This window comes from Poecilia latipinna, unplaced genomic scaffold (genome assembly GCF_001443285.1).
Source record: "Poecilia latipinna isolate Pla-1442-1.1 unplaced genomic scaffold, P_latipinna-1.0 Scaffold1432, whole genome shotgun sequence".
Taxonomy (NCBI): Eukaryota; Metazoa; Chordata; class Actinopteri; order Cyprinodontiformes; family Poeciliidae; genus Poecilia; species Poecilia latipinna.
The window spans coordinates 39,158-58,265 of NW_015114048.1; the positions used below are offsets into that span (position 1 = coordinate 39,158).

Below are 19,108 nucleotides of genomic sequence, written 5' to 3' on the forward strand. Positions count from 1 at the left end.
CCCCCCCCCGTTAGGGGGGGAACCTGGCCAACTGCAAGCTGAAGACCAACCACATCGGACACACCGGCTACCTGAACACAGTGACCGTCTCTCCCGATGGCTCCCTGTGTGCATCTGGTGGAAAGGTAACCTGCCAGATCGTGAAACTGGCTTACTGTGTTCATTCTGATCTGAAAATCAAACTGAGCTTTCAGGTTTGCTGTGATGGAAAACTAAACATACATCTGTTAAATAGTGATGATACCAGAGGCTGTTTCTGAGCAACGGTGAAACCTGTTGATGAAGGTCATGTGGAGTTCGGTGGGAATCGGTCATTGAAGTGTTGTTTCTGTGCTCAGGACGGTCAGGCCATGCTGTGGGACCTGAACGAGGGCAAACACCTCTACACTCTGGATAGCGGTGACACCATCAACGCCCTGTGCTTCAGCCCCAACCGTTACTGGCTCTGCGCCGCCACCGGCCCCAGCATTAAGATCTGGGTGAGTCCTCGTCATAAACATCTCCCAATTAGGATAGGCGGTGATGAAACTTCTACATGCTAGCTGCATTTAATGATGATATCAGAGGCTGTTTCTGAGCTTTGATCTAAAAGAGCCTTATTCTGTAGGAGGATGTGGTGCGTTCCCACTGATCCAAATCTTCTCTCTCTTGTGGTTCTTGTTCCCTTGCAGGATCTGGAAGGCAAGATCATTGTGGATGAGCTGAGACAGGAAGTGATCAGCACAAACAGCAAGGCCGAGCCCCCACAGTGTACTTCCTTGGCTTGGTCTGCTGATGGACAGGTATTTGATTCTCAGCTCCTCAGGCACTTTACAGGCACACTAACTGTATGTTTGTTGTTGTAGTCTTGTGGCCCCGGTGATTATACCTATTCACTTTTCATTCTGATGTTCACTGCTGACAGTCCTGCAAATATGAGGGGAGCTAGGGAAAAGAAGATACTGTTAGCTAACAAGCTGTTCTTATATGTAGTGTTGACTTCTCACCCTCTTTTATTTCCCCACAGACCCTGTTTGCTGGCTACACTGACAACCTGATCAGAGTGTGGCAGGTCACTATTGGAACACGATAAGAACCCTTTGCAGAAGCAACTTTGAATAAAAAGACTGTTTAAGAAAACGTGCTGGTCTCAACATTTTGTTTGTAAATCTATATTTCAGTATGGAAATAGAGCTGCACACCTTGGGAAATTACGTTATTGTACCACTTTGCCAATGGTAACCATCTGAACTGGTTACCATAAAAAGGAACATTGACAACAATCCATCCAGTTTGTCAATAAAGATTGGCTAGTGATGTCTGAATGTATGGCCAGAGGTGGCCCTGTGCCTCTTTGTTGTACTTGTTCTCAAATCCTGGCATTGAGGTAAATGAGAAGCAAATTAGCTGCAATATAGAATAAAAGAAACCAAGTGGACCTATAATTTATGTTCTAAATCAGGATGTTATCAATGAGACCTCATAAAGTATCTTGAATTTTTATATGTTCAGACTGTATTGGAGTATAATTGAGTGCATGTGTATGGAAATGTAATATAAACTACCTGCAATGTTAAAAAGCTAGTAATGTGTAAGGTTGGTAAAGAGACCTGCCATCTTTCCAAATTTTGATTTAGATTTTAAGGATTGAGTTATTTAAAAAAAATATTAACCATATATATATATATATATATATATATATATATATATTTCAACTTGTACATTTACTTGCAAGATAAGATGAACGTCTTTCAAAAAAGGGATGGATTGTCCTACATGGTGTACCGTAGTTGTCTGGTATCATAGCAACCCACATTACCCAGAGAGTAATCAAACAACAGAATAAACTCGGCTGCTACTTCTTTTTGCTGTCTGCTTCAGCAGTTATTTAGCTACAAATCGTAGTTCATGTGGAATTATTCACAGACTTCGTGTTAAACGTGTATTTTTCGTTTGAAAGCAGCAGAGGTTGTATGTTCGCGTCATCTCGCAGAGGAAAATGTACGAGATTTCACAACGTATTTATGTTGAAAGAACCCTGGCGATCATCAAACCTGATGTGGTTCATAAGTCCGAGGAGATCGAGAAAGTCATCCTGAAGGCAGGTTTTTTGATCTTGCAGGTTAGTAGAAATGTCAAACATTTCAATAGTTTATGGGTAGGAATCTAGTCACCGATTAAAAGATAATCATCTTTTGGGATTTCTTTTAGTGTTACTCTATATTTGATCCTTACACCTGTTGTCCACTAGAGGGCGATGGTGACCAATATTTTTAAGCCAGTTCAGCGGACGGCCTCTTGGGGTTGTGAAAGAGACACAGGGTGCTTAATTTTTACTAGAAATAATTTAGAGATGATCAGTTATATTAAATATAAATGTATTATGAAAGGATAGATTTAGTAATCCATGTGTGTGTTCTTAGGCAGTATTTACATAACATTTCTATCAACCTTTTAAAACTGATAGTACAAAGTTCAGTCATTTTTAATGTAATTCAGCTAAAACACATTGTGTTGTATTTCAAATTGCAATAGTACTATAATGATACATATTTTAATTATTATTAATATACCAGGTTGAACTTCCTAGTTGTTTTCAATTAATTATGTTAAAAAATCAGGTATTTATTTTTATTAGTTGTAACCTAAAACCTCCAACATGTTTATTACTCTCTTTAGTCCAGGCTTAATATTTATATAAAACCAATGTGGAGAAATGTGGAGCTTTGAAATATGTGGTTAATTACGTTTTACAGAAATTGTACATGTTCACTGGTGAAATTCCTTTCAGATAAGGATACCCACTTACACGTTGCAAGTGACTGTAAGCTGTACTATTTGAATGTTTTTTTCCCCCTTCAATATAATAAAAGAAGAAACACCTAAGGGGAGAGCTGAAAGCCAAACAGAAAAAATGAAATCAATCATAATTGTGTAGGGGGAAAAAAAGACAACATTTTGGAATTCAATTCAATATGTCTAACAAATTAAAGAAATAGCAAAAGAAACGTCTCATCTGTCTAAATTTGCATTTAACCGATCTGCATCTGTTTCATAAAGCTGAGAACAAACCATAACCATGTGTCTTGCTGAACTGTCTGGAAATGAATTTTCCCTGTGACAGAAGCGCAGGCTGCTGCTGAGTCCTGAGCAGTGCAGTGAGTTTTACGCACACCAGTACGGAAAGCTCTTCTTTCCCAGCCTGACGGCCTTCATGAGCTCCGGCCCCATTGTTGTCATGACGCTGGCTCGGCATAACGCCGTCGCTCTCTGGAAGTCCATGATAGGCCCTGACAACATCACCGTAGCCAAAGAAACAGATCCAGAATGGTCAGTCTCAAATAATTCTAGTGTAAATGAATAAGTGATGAAAATTCTTCAGAATTTACATTGCTTGAGGTTAATTTATTACACTTTCATTTCCCCGAAAAATGTCATTGAAAATACTTTTTTTAACCAGCAGTGTGGCACTCAGAGTTGTTGTCTGAATGCTGTGAAGATCTGTTCACTTTCCTTTAGCCTAATACTTTTTACTCTCGACTCCATGTGCTGCTGGTGTTTTAAAGTCTTACTCTCTCTTTCTCTCCAGCCTTCGAGCAAAATACGGAACTTCTGACCTGAAGAACGGTCTTCATGGCAGCGACACGTATTCAGCAGCAGTGAGGGAGATTAGATTTTTTTTCCCCAGCAGTACGTAATTTGCTCTGTCAAAATTACCGTTGCTCAGAAACATATGAAGTGCTGATCTCCTTGTGATTTCTCTTTGCAGCTGTAATTGAACCCTTTCCGTCTAAAGAACAAACCGAGGAGTACTTGAGCGCGAACGTAATCCCCGTTCTCCTACGTGGACTCACTGAGCTCTGTAAGGAAAAGCCTCTCCACCCCTGCGTAAGTACGGACGCTCAGCCTGTGGGAAAACCTTGTGTATTATAAGTGCGATGTGATGTGAGCTTGTGCAACTTTTCTCTTCTCATTAGATTTGGCTTGCTGACTGGCTACTGAATAATGATCCAAGCCAGCCTCAAATAAATGCGGGAAACATTCTGGGAGGTGAAAAGTGACAGCCAGGGAGCATGACTGCTATTTTTTCCTTTTGTTTGTTTTTTGGCAAGTTCGTGTGTTCGGTATCATATATGTAAATATATGGATACTTGGTAGCAGTAAAGAGCTGTGTTGATTTTCTCTTGTAGGTCAAAGAATTCTTTCTGGCCTGTTGATGTTAGTCATTTAAATCAAGCAGTGTGTTTACACTCCACATCTAAAACAATATTGTGAAATTAAATAGATTAAACACTGTAACATATTTTCAACTGACATGGTTTTGCAATAACTCTTTTTTATAACCCTTGACAGAGCCTTAAAATTACAATAAATTTCATTAACTAATCTCACTAAAACTAAAAAAAGATTTTAATCAAAACTCTATGATTAATCCAAATAGACTTTTTTTTTTTTTTTGCTGAAATGCCTTAAGATGACATGTGTAGTGAAAGGATGTTATATAAGTAAACTATGTTGTATTAAAAGGAAAACTAACCACCTTGAAACATAACGGTTTCACAATTATGCCGGTTAACGTTAACATGGTCTAGTCAAATTCCTTATTTAAATCTCACTGAAAATCAGAAGAAAGACTTAAAAATTGGTTAACATATGCTCTCCATCCAATCTGACAGAGCTTTATCTATTACGCAAAAAATGGTCAAAGTCTTCAGTCTCAATGTTCACTTAACGCTTTGAAAATGAATTATAATTTTTCTACTGCTTCACAAGTTTGCACTGCTTTGTTTTGGTCTGTCAAATAAAACCTCAATAAAATTAAGTGAAGTTTCTGTCTGTTATGCCATGTGAGAAAATGTAAAAAATAAAATAAAATAAAAACGTTCAACGAGTATGAATACTATAACAGTAAATTGTATCCTCTCATAATCAAATCAACCTAGATTAGAAAGTTTTTTTAAAGAGAAGTGGCAGTCATTTTCAATCCATATATGCATATCAGCAGCAGCAGCAGCTTTATTAGACACAAATAGGTCCATACAATATTTTAATTACTGTTTATTTGCCCCATCTTGATTTATTTTCGCTTTAACCATACAATGACATATAATGTCAACACCTTATTGGTTTGCGCCTTTTTGTCAAATGAAATTGATCATATTGATGTGTTTTGTAAGTTTTCATGTTTTTAAAAAAAAAAAAAAAAAAAAATAGGGATGGCTATTTCACTTCTCCGGGGAACTCGTTTCCAGCAGCTCAAAAAAGGTTCACCGAGTTCCTTCCTGTGTTGTAAGAGGGCGTTAACGACGCTGTGAAAGAAGAAAAAAGCGCCGTTTGTGATTGGTCAGCCCTGGGAGTGACAGCCAAATGTAACCAATCAGATGGCTCCTTTGCAGAAATTAATTTTTTTTCCCCCTTTGCCGCTTCTAAAAAACCAACCACGAGTTGTCGTCGTGTGGGAGAATCCATCTTGAAGAGAGCTCCTCGGCCGTACGACCAGTAAGTACACCTTCGTTTCTCTCCCAACATGTTTGTATTTAATATTGACAGATATGGCATAGTTTGTTGTGTATTTTTTTCTAACTGTTCAATGGTTTCGATCGCAGTGAAATAAATGCTGCGTCGCAATAATGGCCTACATTTCGCGCAGCACGGCCTCAGACTTACGTAATTGCGAATTTCAGTTCAGACTTTATCGGTACGATTCAGAAGGTTTTCTAATCTTTTCTACCAGATGGGCAGCACTGCAGATGGTAGGTGGTTGCCCTTTAATGTAACGAAACGAGCTATTAAAATGTCAGTCAGGCGGTCTTCCTGTCTGAGTGCGTGAAGCGCAGTGTCGCCGGTCAAAATGGTGGGAAAAGCGTAAACTGGCATCTCGTAAATGGCGAAGCGCGTAAGGGCTGACTGTGAAAGAATCGCTTATGGAGCAACTCATTGCGTACCGTCTCTGTGCTTTCTAGGTGTAGTAGTTAAAAATGTCCGAGGCAGAGCAGCAGTACATGGAGACGTCGGAAAACGGCCACGAAGCGGAGGACGATTTTAACGGAGGAGGAAACGACGGCAGCGCCGAGAATGACTGCGGAGAAGGTGCGGGGACCGATCCGGACGGGAACTCGCAGGACGGCGGCCAGATCGACGCCAGCAAGGGCGAAGAAGATGCTGGGTGAGTTTAGATAGATATTTTAGGGATTTTCTAGCTTAAAAGGTAGCCATAATAAGCACTGTTGCTTTACTACTATACCTCTTTGTTCAGCCGGCCTTTTGTTGGCGCCATGTGCCGAGTGGAGGGAGGGGGATGGGCGTTACAGCAGACATTAAACCATCCAATACTAGCTGATGGAATACTATAGCTACATGTCTAATATTCTGCCAAATAAAAACTTTTAATTTACTGAAACGTAATCGTAAACGTACTCTTGAGCTTCATCTAAGTATGCCCCCTCCCCCATGTGTTACTGGATCAACAGATGTGCTGGAACATGGTGTACATAATGTATATTTTTCCCCGCCCCCTCTTCCTAGGACAATTCCTGCCATCACAGCGAGCAAGTGCTTTGTAAATTATTAAACAAAAAAGGGTCAAAACGTAAGAACGGTTTATCAAGGAAGTTTTTAGTATAGGAGAAAAATAAGTAAATAAAACAGAATCTGTTTTTGTGTGAAACATTTGGAGAAGTTTCGCTTCCCCTTATTAAATCTTCTTCTGTTGACTGTTACTAACCAAGTTTAATTCCATTAGCCACACCTAGGCTTTATTAATGCCAGGATGGTGGAATTAGGAAATTACTTAAATTAGCATAATAATTCTGAGCATCACGAACTTAAACACAGGAGCACAAAAGAACCCACAGCAACGTTCAAAGCACTGAAAGCTTGACTTGCCTCACGACACAAGAGATAAACGGCATCCCCAAGTTCTTATTAACCAAAATACATATTTATAATCCCCCCGTCCCCTCAAGATTGCTGGAGTGACGTTTTGTGGACTGACTAAACTAAAGAGAAACTGAAAGTTGCGTGTCACATCTGTTGTAGACATTAGCACATAGCATTTCAGGAATGGATCTTGCTGACAAACGCGGTGGTGGTCGTGTGATGGCCTGGAGCTACTTTGGTGCTTCTTGACTGGAAGGAGTTGCCATGATTTATGAATCATTGAATTTTGTCTTTCACTAAAACAGTTGGTTAAAAAAAAACCCAGCACAGTACTTTGGTTATATGGTGAGCCAATTATCTTAAGCAGATCAGCAAGCCTTCCCCTGAAAGGCTCAAATAAAACAAAATGAATGGGTTAGTTAAGGTGTCCTAATCAAAGTATGGATTTAAATCTGCGACTTAGATGTCAGCTTCCTATCATAATAAAACCAGGTTAGATGGTTAATTTATAAAACTTTGATTTGACTAGCCTGCGACTGCGCAATTAAACATTGACGTGACAAGGTTATTTTATACATTTTTCTATTTACACTGGTTTCAGTGTAATGTCAGTGGAAATGTGGTCCAAGTTTAAGCCAAATCCTCTATTCGCTGTAACTTGCACTGTGTATTTGGCTAACTATGTTTGTGTTTTTATTTTGTTTTCAGCAAAATGTTTGTTGGCGGGCTAAGCTGGGACACAAGCAAAAAGGATCTGAAGGATTACTTCTCAAAGTTTGGAGAGGTGACAGACTGCACTATTAAGATGGACCAGCAGACGGGCCGGTCAAGGGGATTTGGCTTCATTCTCTTTAAGGACTCAGCGAGTGTAGACAAGGTGAGGAAGGACACAAGATGAGTTCCATTAGAATTGATGTAAGGCCTTTTAGAATCACCGATTTAAATTTAACGCCTGCTTCAATAATAAAAAACACTTTAACTTACATTTGTGTTTTTAACCTGGCACGAGTCCATTGCTTCTGCGTCAGTGTTATCTAACTTAAACACCTTTAAACGACAAATGGGGAAACTACATGATGAATTTTGATAACCAGCTGTTGAAATGTACTAAGTAAATAAAGCTGTTGGTGGCAGACAGTATAGCAAACCCCTGTTGATTTATATTGCCTTTAAAAATACCCAAATGAACCAATTCCAGAAACGGATTATTTGCTATGGGGAAGGGAGAATATCATAAATCTAAAATACAAGCCATGTTCTTTTTGGAAGTGTTTGTGTGATTGCCAGGTGGCAATTGACATCAAATGTTCGTCTTTTGTAGGTTCTTGAGCAGAAGGAGCACAGGTTAGACGGTAGACAGATTGACCCCAAGAGAGCCATGGCCATGAAGAAGGAGCCAGTAAAGAAAATCTTTGTTGGAGGCCTTAACCCGGATACCGCCAAGGAAGTCATCGAAGAATACTTCGGGACCTTTGGAGAGGTACAACAAGCATTCTGTTGACTTCAGATGGTTGAGAATGTAAGCAAGCATAAAATTGCTGACTGCTTCACAAAGTTTATTTTATTTTATTTTTTTGTAGATTGAGACCATTGAACTCCCTCAAGATCCAAAGACTGAGAAGAGGAGAGGATTTGTATTTATTACGTATAAAGAAGAGCCTTCTGTCAAGAAGGTTATGGAGAAGAAGTACCATACCGTCGGTGGAAGCAAGGTAAAACCTATGACAGATTACTGGTGATTGGTGTCAGGTGGCTACGTTTAAAAAAAAGTTCTTCCTCTCAAAAACACGTGCTGTTGTTTTTACAGTGTGAAATAAAAATTGCCCAGCCCAAAGAGGTCTACATGCAGCAGCAGTACGGCGCCCGGGGATACGGAGGCCGTGGCAGGGGACGTGGAGGTGAGGCATTTCATCCCATTTGAGGAAACCTCGTTCTCTTTACAGCTACATCTGCTCTGAAACTTGAGTTGTGACAAAAGGCCTCACCTATTGTTTCTAGGCCAGGGCCAGAACTGGAATCAAGGATACAACAACTACTGGAACCAGGGATACAACCAGGGCTATGGTTATGGACAGCAGGGCTATGGATACGGTGGCTATGGCAACTATGACTACTCTGCTGGTTATTACGGCTATGGGGGTGGCTACGATTACAGTAAGCGATAAGTGCCCCCAGGGAAAGACACTGAATGAGAGAAACTTTATTTTCTTGGTCCTCCTTGTTGTACAGAAGAACTCAGTCCCTTTTTCTCTTGTCCTCCAGACCAGGGCAATACAAGCTATGGGAAAACTCCAAGACGTGGAGGCCACCAGAGTAGCTACAAGCCATACTGATCACACGTAGTGCAGGTATGCATTCTTGCATCATCCGTGGTAGTATGAGATCGTAGCTATAACCATTAGTGCCTTTTGGCCCCACAAAGAGCTCCATCTACACTAAATCCATTCAACCATTGTGGTGGGGTTATAGTAGGGCGTGATGAGGGGTCTGGGATCATTAAAGATGGATTCATTCCACCTGTCTGCCATCTTGAGATGCATCTCTACAAAGCCTACTTGATCAGTAAGGATTTGTGGTGGTCCAGAAAAGAAATGAGGACTGATCTGATCAGCTAGCAGTCGTGTCCGCCCCGCCCGCCCCCTCCCCTTTCCTGTCCCAAAATGTTTCATTCACTTTATTTGTCGAACTCATTCATGCACCTGTCTGTCTCTGTGTAACTGCATGCCACGCTCGGTTAATTCTCAGTAACGTAAAGCACCGTGTCTTTCCTCCTAAGGTCTAAAGTAAATAAGAAAAAGAGATCCATGGTCTGACCACAGCGAACATGGGCTCTGGCTTTTCCTTTGGAGTTGGCAGAAATTTGGACTCATGCTCCATTTGTACAGATCAAGTGAGGAACTGGGGAAGCAATGTCACTTTTCCACTTTTTTTTTTTTCTTTTTTTTTAATTTTTATTTTATATTGTTTCGTGTCCATTTACATTTCCAGTGATGGAAGTGTTATTTTTACTGTACTTTTTGGTACCCTTTTTGAATCTAATGTATTGTATGGTTGTATTTTTACATGTCGACTGGAATTACAGACAAGCAGGAGCAAAAGGGCTTTGAAAAGCTCTCAAATAAAACAATATTGCTTTTTTTGTTCTGTGTGTTTCTAGACTTTTAGTTATGTTCTCCCATGCTGAGTGTTGGAAATGAGTTGCATGGCTTAAGATGTGGGGGGTTGAGGTGATTTAAAAAGGGATTTACACTAATCAAAGGGTTCTTTAAAAAAAAACAATGTCAAGTGAGTGCTACGGGGGCTTGTAGAAAATAACAACCAGCATTTATTTCAATTTTGTTTTATTTCTTTTTGTTGTTTTTCTTTTTTGCTTTTAAGGAAGTTTCTCCCCACCATGTCTGCAAATTTTAAGTGGCTTTATTAGTGTTACTCAACTTGAACGCAAGCCTGTTATAATGTAAGAGGGTAACCCCTCTGTCACTGGAAACTCATTCCTCTAGTGTCTTGGGCAAATTGATAGAAATAAAAATTTGGTTTATATTACACATGGATCTTTTGGTTATTTTTTTGTAAAGTTAATGTTAAATGTCCTGTTTTAATGTACTGTTAATGGTAAATTGGCTTGCATGTTTTGCTTCGAGTAATGACATCTCCTCGGATTCCTGTTTGGGGAGATGTGGCAGGAGGGCTTCTCTACCTGTTAATACCCAACCGCACTTAATGTGAACCTGGAACACTTGAGCTTTTGTAACAATGTGTCCATCAGTTAAAGATGGTCTGGTAAGTGCTTAACTGGGCCTACTGTGTGTTGATGACGTGTTTTGGATACGTATGATGAAGCTGCATTATTTAAATTATGGCCGCTGTGGGCAAAGGAACAGGCAATGCAATTAAGAATTTAAACTTTTATTTCCATGATTTAAGAGTTGACATTTTTCTTTTTAATTTAGAAAAGAGGCTATATGATAATGGTTGTGATATCAGAGAAAAGACTGATCACATGTTCTGCAAAAATCTACACCACAAATTTGATGCTGAACACCCAAAACAATATTTTACCATGAAAATGTAGCTTCAATAGAACTCGACACCCAAATCCTTTACAATGCATTTCCATTGGGCTTTGACCCACATTTAATACTTGATGTACCAGAAAAGTCTTGAAGTCCCACAGCAGTCAGTATTTTGGGGGTTGGGGTGGGGTGGGAAATGCCACCTCTGAAATGACCTGCAAGCCTGTCAGAACTGCAGCAGCCTGAAGTGTGGATATCTCTACCTCTGAACAACTTCATGAATGTGACATCTTGACAATGTTGAATGCAATTAAAGGTTTTCTACAGGTTTGGCAAACTTTAGATGTCTTCATTTTCCAATTTGAGATTCTTGGCCTCCATGTCTGTGAAGAGGAAAACCAATATAAGTCACTTATTGTAGCGGATCATTTTATCCTGAAGGCTTTTTCTTTTCCCCTGTGTTAACATTACTGGTAAACGGGTGTATCTCCACTAGATATCAAAGTTCATTAAAATGGTGAAACCTCAGAAAATGCAGCAATACGGTTCAACTTCAGTTAATTTCAATGATGGGACACAGGCTTCATGTTGCACTGCATCGATTCAGTAATTTATGCAAAAAGATCTACATACAAACTTGGTATAAACTGATTTTCTGATGAGCTGGGTTTGAATTTTATTAGCTGCAAGCAAAAATCAAAACTTACATTTGAAATTGGTCATTGTGTAATAAATCTGTTGAACTTTTAAAATGAATCCCTGCAATGGCTTGATGAACCTTTTGTGTTGCACAAAATAAGAACGTGGTCGATGTCGGAGCTGCCCCTATTTTAGTGAAATGCTCTAATGTATGCAGTGAGCCTGTTAGCCGACCTGCGGTAAACGAGCTGTTGGTTTACGCAACATGTTTACTGCTAATGTAAATGTGGAGCTTGCGCTACAAACCAGTGAGGATGCGGTCAATGCACCGAACAACCAGCTCTGCGTCTTCCATACTGAAGCACATGGGAGGCTTGAACTTCAGGACACTTTCCCAGGGGCCGTCTGTGCTGACACAGATTCGATCCTCTTCCTTTAACCTGGTATAAAGAGGACATCAAATGACTCAGATGAAGGTTAAAATACGACGGCACAATCAGCTCTTTGTTGGTATTCCTTTTATGCTCAGGAGGATTCAGAAAAATCTATTTGTAATTCCTACTTTTCGATTTGTTAAATCAGTCTCGCACAGTTCAACTTCTGATACTGACCTTGTTACCACTGTTTTTTTTTTTTTTTTTAAAAAAAACAGAACTATAAATCCATTACGGATGTAAATTTCTATTAACTTGACTAGTCATTAAGCACAGTAATTGACAAACTCCATTTAGTTCTCCAACTTTCATCTGAAACATGTTTTAAGTAGGAAGCCATTTATCAGGTACATGGAAGACAGCATCATCCCATACCTCTTTACCACCAACGCTGCAGTTTTAGTGGCAGGAGTTTTAGTTCGTCTGTCTATAACCAGCTCTAGTCCCACAAACAAGCCGACCCCACTAAAAGCAAAAAAAGCAGAAACAATCATTATTTCAGACAAGTAAACACAGCGACACTCCCACAGGGAATTTAGTGATCAAATAACCTAAAAGTCGTGATTTTGATCAGAGAGAATCCACACATGACCCAGTAGCTATCTTCACATATGCGCCCCATCCAATTTAACAGTTAGATTTTTCCGAAAAGAAGAATCTGCAACATTTTCACATGACCTGTAAAGATGATTCTACAAAGTGTTAAAACACGTCAATTTCCTTCTATTTCACAAAAGATTTCCGTTGTACAGCTTACATTCATAAACTATATTCAAGTTTATGGATACTGCGTGAGAAATTGTGAGAAAGTTAAGTGTTGTTAATACTTTTGAAAAGTAATTGTTGAACTTCTGGTTGGTGTAAATGAAATCTGACTTGTCTTTAGATTCCCTGCTTAGCAGAAGACAGATGAAGCACAGATGTTTTCAGAAAAATAGCTTTTGTAACTTCAATTTTAAGTTATAATTGTACCGTTGGTACTTTGCAACAGTTTTACGGTATGAAATGTAAAGCAAGCATTGTGCAACTAAATATGTTATTAGTCGTAGTAGAAGACATTTTGTTGTTTTATGTCTAAATAGGGAGAAAATGGAAGAATATGTACCCTTACCGGACATCTCCAATTATTTCATGTCTTTGTTGTAGCTTCTTTAGCAAATCTTTGAGATGTGCTCCCACCCTTATGGCATTTCCTCTTAGATCTTCCTTCTCAATCACATCAAGAACTGCCAAGCCAATGGCACATGACACTGGAGTCCCCCCAAACTGCATTATAATGGAGAAATTTCATAAAATCAATGCAAAGCTCATTCAAATAGGAATAAACACAACCAAAAAAGGACATATTCATCTGACATCCGTTAGGAAAGCAGTCTTAACGGCATCTATATTTCTTTCCACAAATGTAAGTTAGTAAGATGGTTGTCACTAAAGCATTTCTGAATGATCACCGTATTGAAGTACTCCACTCCATTAGCAGTGAAAGCTCCGGCTATCTCCACAGTAGTGGCCACACATGCCAGAGGATGGCCGTTACCCATCGGCTTCCCCATGGTCACGATATCCGGGCAGAAATCCTCTCCCTGAAGCTGGAAAGCCCAAAAATGAGTCCCAGTTCGTCCAAAACCTGTCTGAACTTCATCTGCAACAAATACTCCACCAGCAGAGCGCACATGTCTGTGGAAGGTAAAAGCAAAGAGTCATCATCCTATCTGGACCGGGGCAAAGAAACGTCTGCAAGTAGATCCGTACTGACTCTGCGACTTTAGAGAAGTATCCTTGGGGCAAGATGATTTGCCCCCCAACACTGGGCAAGGACTCAGCAAAGAAGGCCGCAATCTAAGGTAGAAAGAGTAATAAACATAACATAAAGGGCATATATATTTGTGTTGCTCACTGTAATCAGGCAATGTTTAGATTAGTAAATCTTTAAAATATTGCCTATTTTACCACTGAAACATGAAGAGGGACTAAAATGTACCTTTCGACCTTTTTTATTGATCTCCTCTATCAGGTGTTTTACTGTATCAGCATAAGCTTGGCCTGGATTGGGATGCTCCTCTCTATATATGCCTCTGTAGGTGTCAGGTAAGGGAGCCTGGGAGGACAAAATTGTAATATTTCAGACAAGCAGAAATACAATGGTTGTCTTTTACAGTTTGCATACTAAGAGTTGTATATGTTTACACACCACATGAACCCATTCTTTCTGTCCTGCCAGTTTCCGGAACTTGTAAGGACTAATGTCGATGAGTGACTTTAGATGCCCGTGGTATGCACTGGTGTGGAAGGAATGTTTATTATATTCAAAAGGTGTGGGGTTTTTTCTGTAATGTATTGCTCAGGAGTTAAGATTCTTACTGATCTAGCACTACGACGTCCTCATGTCGGGTGTACTGCTCTGCCAGGCGGAGGGCTAGATCGTTGGCCTCTGACCTGTCAAAGAAGCGCATTTGATCACCGACATGTTACTTCTGGGATGTGATCCGGTGAAGCTTCAGATAGATTTCTTACCCGGAGTTCACAAAATAGAAGACAGACAGTTTCTTGGGCAAGGTAGCTGCCAGTCGATCTGCATACAGGACTATGTTGTCATGGAGAAAGCGTGAATTTGCATTCAGGAGGTCCATTTGAGCCGTAGCAGCCTTTGTTATAGCAGGGTGACAATGTCCCACTGCAGGAAACACAATTAACACTTAACACTGACTTGCACTTGTTAACATTGTTCTTTACAGGCTTCAATAATAATTTATCTACTGTGATTTTATATGTGCATAATTAAGAAGTAGAAGGAAGAGAATAAATAGTTTTCAGGGGACAGGGCTGTTTTTGTTTTGTTTTATTTTTGCAATAAATTAAATCTGAAAATTGTACCATACATATTTAGTACCCTTTACTTCACAAGTCTGTGAATGAGGTATTAATACTCTTGACAGAACGTTTAAAAAGTACACTAGAGAGACTTCCTGCCACCAGGTGACAATAGTACAACATGTATAGGAAAGATCAACACACCGAAACTTAAAACTTTACCATGTTGGACGTTACTGATGCAATCCAGGTAGCGTTTGCCATTTTCATCAAACATATACTGTCCTCTTGCTTTGACTATCTTCACAGGGTCTTCTGAATAGAAGAGTCTGCACGACTGGCTATGATTAAAAAAAAAGCACGAGTCAGCGGTGAGCTACGTAGTATATTACCCATTACCAACAAAAAATTTTAATATTAAGAGTTTTGATTTTACATACCCAATTAACCTCTGCCTCATTTCGAGGGTTTCTTCTTTCCTGAATCTTTCCTCAGCCATGTCTTCTCTTGTTTCGCCAGTTTAACACACACAAAACAACTATTGAAGCAATGAGCAGTTGGCTACATACCCACAGCTATCGGATGTAATGATTTATTTCATTAAACTATTTAGCAAAACATTCTGCCATCGCCGCTGGAGTAGGAAGTCAAAACAGCCACCGCGCATGCGCAGATGCTCAGCTGGTGTTTTAAGTTAACCCAGATTTGACAAATGTGTGTTTTTACGAACAAATTCTTGTAAGCTAATTAAAAAAGAATGTTTGTGTTGTTAGTTTTTTTATAGCATATAAGAAAACAGAGAGATTTGGAGTAAGTTTAACAATTGTTCTGTACCTTTAATTCGAATGGTATAACTTTTGAGTTGTAAGGGGCAGACGTGTAAAAACCCTATAGCATGCAACACTACTTTTGTTATGTTTGTTACTCTAAAAATACCAAACGTAATGTGTAATCGGAATAATCGTGAGCTACATTTTGCTTCATTAGTTTGCTAAAAGTCATTTTGGTAAAACATTGTCCTCATACGTTCCTTTGCATTGGTATCGCCCAAAGGCTATAAATACTCTGCGACTCAGTTGCTCGCTTGGCCGTGCAAGTTTCGGTTGCTAAGGAACCACAGAAAGCAGGTAATGCATCAGGTCAGCTGTAGCGTGCTAGCTCTTAGAGCGGCTGCGTGACCGAGATATGAGCCGGTAAATTCAGGAACAGCGTGTTTTCACAGTCTTAGCAAACTATGTCAGCGAATGAACGGTTCTCTGTTGGTAGTAAATGGTTGAGCTGGAAGAAATGACACCAGTCATTGAAGTTGGCACACTTGTTATCCTATAAGCTTGCTAACGTAACCGGCTAATAACTTGATGTCTCACGGTCTGCATCGTGTTAAGCTAGCTTGCTCCCCAGCTACAGTGTGTAGTAGATTTACCCAGAACAAAATCTATCAACTGGATAAAATATGTACTGCAGTTCGTATGATCGATTTTAGCAATCGGACCCGTTTTTCTTGAGAAATGAGCGACCTGCGCCACCACGTTAAAAAGCTCATAGCCTTGGTTATTATTAAACACCCCAAATTGCATTTACATTTGAAGTATCTTTTTAATTCTTCTACACATCTATCACGATTTTAAACACACGCTGTTGTTGTTAAGTGTATATTCAAACTTGCTGACCTAATGAATTATGTGCTAACTTTGAATTAGCTGATGATTGCTTGCAGCAATGTCTTTTTTTGTCGTTTTTTTCCCCCCAGAGCTGTTGCCACATGATTAGGTCTGGTGAAACCTTTTGACTTGTGGCATGTGAAACCAGGCTAGCAATGTAGCACATAGGTTTATCATGAGATGGCAGGCGGTGGAGGCCAAATTACAAAGTCAGCAGTGTTGTAAAGTTTCATTAGCCGTGAATGTCACTAAATTATTTAATTATGACTATGGACGTTTAAAGTATTTACACAGAAACGGTTTATTCTGTCTGTGTTGGCACTAGTTTAGGCACTAAATGTACTTTAGCCTTTGCTCTCTTAAACACCAGGGTAAATGCTACAAGGCCATGCTTTATTTCAATTCAGCTGCCATATTGTCTATTTACTTTTAGTTTGAGAAGTTGCTTGAAGATTTGTCAAATTTCTGTTCTTGTGCCAACATAAGTTAATTTTTAATAAAAGAAGTTGTTTCATTGACACTCTGTGGTTTAAGACTTGTACTAAAAGGCGACATGGAAGGAATGTGCTACCGAATAGGATGCACAGACCCTTGTGGCCTACTGATTTTGCCTTTTTTTTTTTTTTTTCTTTCAGTTTTAAGTGCATCTGTGCCGCCTGGTCAGTTTTTCCTCCTTGCCTTCCAGAGATACTATGACATATTTCAAACCTCTGTCCCATTCATTTTCTACATACTTCCCCCCCCCCACCCACATCCTTTCCTTTTTTGGATTCTCCCTCCCCCTTCCAATCTCTGCAGCACCCACAACTCTTGGAAGTAATTGAAGTTTATTGGACCTAACCAACACGTCTAGCCTTTACACCACACCTTAGTTTTTCCACTTTTTACTCGTTCTTAAATATCACTATTTTGAATTCCTTGTTTTTTTTTCTTTTGTTTTAATGGGCGTGCACGCTTTCTTTGATGGAATGTGAAGTACTCCTTTGTTCAGGGCCTCCTTATGTCCTTGCGTGCTCTCTGCCTTTGTGAACATGAACTTCTTCCTTTCATGTGTGAAGTGAATGACGTAGCTCACAGATCCCAGCTTAGATTTTGTGCAGAAATATGCATTTGACATTCATGCATTCTGTTCCCCTCTGTGTGTGTTTATTAAGATATTGTTTAATTGCACGTTCTCTTTTGTAACTGTTATGGTTAATGATTGTTCCAATTTATGATTCTCTGTCCCTTCAGGTGGCATAGGCTTGAGGATGGTGTAGTTAGAAGGCTGGTCAGTCTGGCTGGTTGAGGTGTGGAGGGGGACACCACAGACCACGCCAGAGATCTGACAGGAAAAAAAAAAATAACTACCCTCAGTGGATCTGCCGTCTCCATGCGTCTCCTTGGACTGCAATTATGGTTACACTTATCACAGAGCAGCTCCGTAAGCAGAGTTTAGAGGAACCTTATCACAAGGCTTTCACATTCAATGCCAGTGTGGTAAGTTGAGAAATGACAATGAACTGAAATGGCTTTGATGCAGTTTAGTTGGGTGTTGGGTTTTGAAAGTTAAGTTGTTGCGTTTGTTACAGTCTCTGCCTGAAGTGGGCTCAAGTCCTACCATTTCATGGAGTTCCGGTAAAACGACGCAAGGTAAGTCCGAACAACGCAGAAGATGAGCTTTGACTGCTACGGTCACCAGTCTTATGTCTTTGTTTTCTCACCGTTAGAAGCCAGCTCAGACCCACACCAGTCATGCAAAGCGCATGTTTTGGCTAACTCGTGTGAACCTTGGCCCCGCTCGCGCTCTGGAGAGCCACTCCAGGGACCAGAGGTTTCCCTCACAAACAATTCCTTCCAGAGTTCCCCCCCGCCGCCTCCGAAACGCCACTGCCGCTCCCTCTCTGTTCCCGAGGACCTGTCCCAGTGCCGCTCCGCTTGGCACCCAAGTGCATCAAAGGTCTGGACTCCGGTTAAACGGGGCTGCCACAGTCGAGGAGCATCCAGTTCAGGCTCTGGAGCCAGTTCTTTGCTTCTTTGTGGTCCCAGTTCTTCCTTCACCTCCTCCTCTTTACACTCTTCGTCTAGCCCCAACTTCTTTAGTTTAGCACTGTCTTCTGACTCTTCTTTGTCCTGTGGCTTCCCATGGGATCCCTGTGACACGTTGAAAGGTGCTTGCTCTGCCTCTCTTGCTACTCCTTCCTCTTGCTCCTCTTCGCCAGCCCCTCTGGTTTCTCACTCTATCCTGCACCGTCGCTTCTCCCTTTCCCCCGTGCACATTCAGATCGCCTCTGCGGCGTCCTTGCACCCGCAGCCTTCCCCAGCTCATGTTCTGGCGCACAGCTTTTCTGGTCCGGAGCATCCCTCCCTGTGTCCGTCTCCCACTTCAGCTTGCAGTACCCCATCCTGCTCTCGGCGGGACCTGCACCCCGCACTGCCACGATGCCACTCGCAGCCCTGCGACATGCGCAAACCCCGGCTGAAGAGGCGCCATGACCCAGATGTCCTTCCTTGCTCCAGGCCAGGGCTGGACTTCAGCAAAATGACACAGGTGAGAAAAGCAGGGATGCGCCTGAAAGATTGTTCCGTCAGCTTCTTTCTCTTGCTCAAACCAATTGGGAGCACAATGGGTTTTGCATGTTTGAGCTCGTTTTTACACACTTTAATGTATATGGGGATTTCACTTGGGGGGGGGGGGGGGATATATATATAT

The 19,108-nt window shown here is 40.6% G+C and overlaps 5 protein-coding genes across 7 annotated transcripts in view; 4 read left to right on the forward strand and 1 right to left on the reverse strand.

The window, feature by feature from the left end:
• Positions 1–1,120, forward strand: part of rack1 (receptor for activated C kinase 1) — a 6,751-nt gene extending 5,631 nt beyond the window's left edge. The window contains exons 5-8 of the mRNA XM_015057066.1: positions 15–125; positions 339–479; positions 672–782; positions 1,007–1,120. Of these exons, the coding sequence (XP_014912552.1) occupies positions 15–125; positions 339–479; positions 672–782; positions 1,007–1,072 (429 nt within the window). The 3' untranslated portion in view covers positions 1,073–1,120. The remainder of the gene's footprint in view (positions 1–14; positions 126–338; positions 480–671; positions 783–1,006) is intronic.
• A 659-nt stretch (positions 1,121–1,779) lies between these two features.
• Positions 1,780–4,814, forward strand: nme5 (NME/NM23 family member 5). Its single transcript, XM_015057055.1, has 5 exons — positions 1,780–2,101; positions 3,104–3,309; positions 3,569–3,669; positions 3,749–3,867; positions 3,957–4,814. Exons 1-5 carry the CDS (start codon positions 1,979–1,981, stop codon positions 4,038–4,040), a joined length of 633 nt encoding a protein of 210 aa, XP_014912541.1. The 5' UTR covers positions 1,780–1,978; the 3' UTR covers positions 4,041–4,814.
• A 205-nt stretch (positions 4,815–5,019) lies between these two features.
• Positions 5,020–15,424, reverse strand: phykpl (5-phosphohydroxy-L-lysine phospho-lyase). Of its 2 annotated transcripts, none has more exons than XM_015057052.1 (12): positions 15,196–15,424; positions 14,978–15,096; positions 14,459–14,618; positions 14,306–14,380; positions 14,136–14,223; positions 13,926–14,042; positions 13,701–13,783; positions 13,396–13,621; positions 13,056–13,210; positions 12,320–12,409; positions 11,817–11,950; positions 5,020–5,288 (listed from the first exon to the last, which is right to left on the reverse strand). In XM_015057052.1, the coding sequence occupies exons 1-12, from the start codon at positions 15,252–15,254 to the stop codon at positions 5,236–5,238; spliced, it is 1,359 nt and encodes a 452-aa protein (XP_014912538.1). In that variant the 5' UTR covers positions 15,255–15,424; the 3' UTR covers positions 5,020–5,235. The 2 variants fall into 2 exon arrangements, with proteins under 2 accessions (XP_014912538.1, XP_014912539.1); XM_015057053.1 differs by lacking the exon at positions 5,020–5,288 and adding an exon at positions 10,199–11,254 and having other exon boundaries at positions 15,196–15,423.
• Positions 5,374–9,745, forward strand: hnrnpaba (heterogeneous nuclear ribonucleoprotein A/Ba). The gene is made up of 9 exons (XM_015057054.1): positions 5,374–5,478; positions 5,943–6,145; positions 7,567–7,735; positions 8,180–8,338; positions 8,439–8,570; positions 8,666–8,756; positions 8,857–9,012; positions 9,121–9,206; positions 9,635–9,745. Exons 2-8 carry the CDS (start codon positions 5,958–5,960, stop codon positions 9,189–9,191), a joined length of 966 nt encoding a protein of 321 aa, XP_014912540.1. The 5' UTR covers positions 5,374–5,478; positions 5,943–5,957; the 3' UTR covers positions 9,192–9,206; positions 9,635–9,745.
• A 360-nt stretch (positions 15,425–15,784) lies between the features above and the next one.
• LOC106962570 (protein FAM53C-like) overlaps positions 15,785–19,108 on the forward strand; it is an 8,940-nt gene continuing 5,616 nt past the window's right edge. The window contains exons 1-4 of one of the 2 annotated variants that reach the window (XM_015057050.1): positions 15,785–15,882; positions 17,650–17,895; positions 17,988–18,048; positions 18,126–18,946. In XM_015057050.1, coding sequence (XP_014912536.1) covers positions 17,812–17,895; positions 17,988–18,048; positions 18,126–18,946 — 966 coding nt within the window. In that variant the 5' untranslated portion in view covers positions 15,785–15,882; positions 17,650–17,811. Of the gene's footprint in view, positions 15,883–17,051; positions 17,076–17,649; positions 17,896–17,987; positions 18,049–18,125; positions 18,947–19,108 lie in introns of those variants that run through there. The other variant, XM_015057051.1, reaches the window with a different exon arrangement.

What these genes read in the sequence shown, in the direction of transcription:
- nme5 (XM_015057055.1), top strand. Translation starts at nt 1,979, where the DNA reads ATGTACGAGATTTCACAACGTATTTATGTTGAAAGAACCCTGGCGATC. An exon ending in CAGGTTTTTTGATCTTGCAG is followed by an intron (nt 2,102 to 3,103) that starts GTTAGTAGAAAT and finishes TCCCTGTGACAG; the next exon opens with AAGCGCAGGCTGCTGCTGAG. An exon ending in AAAAGCCTCTCCACCCCTGC is followed by an intron (nt 3,868 to 3,956) that starts GTAAGTACGGAC and finishes TCTTCTCATTAG; the next exon opens with ATTTGGCTTGCTGACTGGCT.
- hnrnpaba (XM_015057054.1), top strand. Translation starts at nt 5,958, where the DNA reads ATGTCCGAGGCAGAGCAGCAGTACATGGAGACGTCGGAAAACGGCCAC. An exon ending in ACTCAGCGAGTGTAGACAAG is followed by an intron (nt 7,736 to 8,179) that starts GTGAGGAAGGAC and finishes CGTCTTTTGTAG; the next exon opens with GTTCTTGAGCAGAAGGAGCA. An exon ending in CCGTGGCAGGGGACGTGGAG is followed by an intron (nt 8,757 to 8,856) that starts GTGAGGCATTTC and finishes TATTGTTTCTAG; the next exon opens with GCCAGGGCCAGAACTGGAAT.
- phykpl (XM_015057052.1), bottom strand. Translation starts at nt 15,254, where the DNA reads ATGGCTGAGGAAAGATTCAGGAAAGAAGAAACCCTCGAAATGAGGCAG. An exon ending in TCAATAAAAAAGGTCGAAAG is followed by an intron (nt 13,784 to 13,925) that starts GTACATTTTAGT and finishes TTTCTACCTTAG; the next exon opens with ATTGCGGCCTTCTTTGCTGA. An exon ending in TACTTCTCTAAAGTCGCAGA is followed by an intron (nt 13,622 to 13,700) that starts GTCAGTACGGAT and finishes TACCTTCCACAG; the next exon opens with ACATGTGCGCTCTGCTGGTG.